The sequence below is a fragment of the Cystoisospora suis genome (genome assembly GCF_002600585.1).
Source record: "Cystoisospora suis strain Wien I chromosome Unknown contig_9890, whole genome shotgun sequence".
Classification (NCBI taxonomy): Eukaryota; Apicomplexa; class Conoidasida; order Eucoccidiorida; family Sarcocystidae; genus Cystoisospora; species Cystoisospora suis.
Window position 1 is genome coordinate 2,308 of NW_027162664.1, and position 2,701 is coordinate 5,008.

At 48.2% G+C, this 2,701-nt stretch overlaps 2 protein-coding genes across 2 annotated transcripts in view; one reads left to right on the forward strand and one right to left on the reverse strand.

Annotated features, from left to right (window-relative positions):
• CSUI_011144 (gnl3l grn1) overlaps positions 1-1,257 on the reverse strand; it is a gene marked incomplete at its 3' end in the record, with an annotated part of 2,879 nt that extends 1,622 nt beyond the window's left edge. Inside the window, exons 1-2 of the mRNA XM_068071245.1 lie at positions 1,143-1,257; positions 264-301 (exon numbers count right to left, since the gene is read on the reverse strand). Of these exons, the coding sequence (XP_067916778.1) occupies positions 264-301; positions 1,143-1,158 (54 nt within the window). The remainder of the gene's footprint in view (positions 1-263; positions 302-1,142) is intronic.
• A 211-nt stretch (positions 1,258-1,468) lies between these two features.
• CSUI_011145 (uncharacterized protein) lies at positions 1,469-2,366 on the forward strand (the record flags this gene model as incomplete). Its single annotated transcript, XM_068071246.1, has 2 exons — positions 1,469-1,917; positions 2,277-2,366. A coding segment is annotated over one exon (147 nt), but the record flags the coding sequence as incomplete, so codon positions are not given.
• Positions 2,367-2,701: the final 335 nt, after the last annotated feature.

A 2,701-nucleotide genomic window follows, 5' to 3' on the forward strand; every position in this document is an offset into this window, starting at 1 on the left:
AGGTAGATTAAAGATAGAAAGATAGATAGATAAATAGATTGAAGATAGATAGATAGATGTCTCCACATAACATCATGTATGAAGTCGATGAGAGAGACTGCCTTGAGATGAGGAGCGAGGGAACTCAACACGAAAGAAGAAGGAAGACTGCCAGGAGGAAAGACTCGTGCATCTCCTGGTGTCCGCGTGTCATATTTGGGATGATTCTGTATGGTCGTTTTTCCTGATAGAGAGTCAAGAAAACAGGAAGGACCGCGACTTACATTGAACTTCTGAGACAGCTTCTGCCGTCGTGAATTCTCTGCAGGAAGAAAAAAGAGAAGGCGCAATAGAAGTTCAATAAGTACCAAAGAAACAGCTGTAGCCTGGGACATGAGGCAAAAAGTTGTCCCTACGGAGAGATTCTCCTTGTTAAGGCTCTGGATGGGCTTCATGATGGGAGCCACGGGTAAGATATAGCTGACGTAGAAAACAACTGAAGAGAAAGACATGAAGTAAATCCATCGTGTGAACATATTAGGAAGTGCAACTGTACAAAGAGAGGGGGGGAAAAAGAAAAACGCATGAGACAAGAAGAGCCTCTTGTAGAACATGAAACCTAGATGTCTTCGCCAAGTTCTCTATATAGGAGCGTTTACGACACCTCATTTACAGATGGTTTTTACATGTCTTCAGAGGAACGTGAAGAGTAGAAAAACATCTCTAAGGAGAGAGGAGATCGATGCATTCACAGGGCTGTAGTGTCCCGACTGGGGAAAAGGAGAGGAAACCAATCAGCAGTTTCCGGACGAAATACAACGGGGGAACCAAGCCACCACCTTCATCGTGTAAGCCAGATGTGCGAGCTGATCATTAACGGGAATGCTGAATACGCCGCTTCTTAGTGTCATTCAGACAGCAGGTAGTCCAGTTGGCAGAAAGGAAAGCTCGGGGATGCTCAGTCGTCCCACGATGTAACAATACCTACCATACAATGGACGACCGTCCTCTTCTCATACGAAGGAAAAGACGGAAAAGATGCTACGGAGGTACCGGTGGAGTCACGTGAAACTTCAATAGGACACAGGAAAGAGAAATGGGTAAAGAAAAAAAACAGCAACGAAATAGGACACAACAGAAATGGAAGCCAATCACTGACTCACTTTTGAGCTTGACCATCTTGGCTCTGGAAAAAAGAAACTCCTAGCTGACTTTTGTTCCAGACAGATTTCCTCTGAGAAACTCAAAATGCAGAAAATATCGACTTTGCAAAGCTATTATCGATGCTCGAAAAGGCCTCAGTTTGTGTAAGATCACCCCACCTTTCCCATTCTCCTAGTTGGGCGTGCATGCATCGGAAGACTCGAGCGTAGTCAGCATGCAAAGTACAAAGTTTCTAACGGCGTCCACGGTCGATTCATTCACACCGCTTCTGAGTAACAAAGTGTCACAAGGAAGGCTACATTGATACTGGATCACTTCGTGTAAAGTGATGCCTGGTGGTTGCTGTTGCTGTGCCGGGGTCGTATATGTGTGTATGTATATATGTGTCGTATGCAATATGATGTGTCCTTGGTATGCCAGGAAGAATGGACACGGGAGCTGCCAATGACGTGGCCCGAAGTGTCGGAGTGCTGATATCTGTACTCGTAACGCAAAAAAGCTAGTAGATTTCCCGAACTGGTGCGTCCCTTCACGTGGGCTTCTGTTGATACTCCTGCGATCTCGTAGACCTGGGCGGGAGCACATTCGTGTGATGCGGTGATACTTTGGCCCTCCACGTCGCGCCGCGACGGCGGCCCCGGCCGGTCGCCATACTTGGAAGGAAAGAAAGAGGGTGACGAGAAACTTGCGGACAAGTTGTCAAACCGCCAGAGCAGGCAAGAGCACGCAGAAGAAGCAGAAGCACTCGCACTTCTTGACATAGACTCAGAAGAGGTACGTCCGGGTCACAGCTGTTTAGGCATGAAGCAATGGTTTCTGAGGAAGTCAGAACGGTTAGGATGTAGATGAAATTTGCCTCTCCAACTCCTGCATGGACGAGAGGAGCACCCCCTTTCTGACTACTGGCCCTTCAAGCAGTCCCTTGCTTTGAAGTCGTGGCTGCCCGAGTAATGCGAATTGTTGCACAGCACCTGAGCTTCTTGGTCCAGAGCTAGCAGGAGTCTCGGCCCAAACAATCACACTCAGCATTGGAGGGTCAGCGAGAAAGCATCACGCCGGCATGCTCATGTTCCTCGGGGGGGGTTTGCAGAATGCAAGCGGAACTGTCACCATGTCGGATATGTCATTCACAGGAATCACCGCTAGTGTAAAAGACATAAAACCTCAACTCGTACGTGACCGTCGTCCCGTTGCTTCTCGAATCGAAGAGAACGCGCGTCGCTTGTTCTGAAACTATCGGCGATTCCGGCGCAGTTTACTTCTCTGGACACAGCTGTGAAGTACTGTGTGCCTTCTGGGGAGTACACGGGCAACATCTGATGGACGAGAGTTCTAAGGGCCGTCGCCGCAGCGTAAAGATATCCGATCAAAATAGTTTTGACCGCGGAACTCCATTCCTTGTGATTGCTAGAGCACATTTTTGGTGCTCAGGAGATTAAAGACAAGGTACCGCTGGTGAGGCTACAGTAAATCAGCGAATGTTCAAATAGCCGGAGCCTGACACCCATTAATACAGGTCACCGGCAAACCAGACAGGGCAGAAAAGACGTTCCTCAGA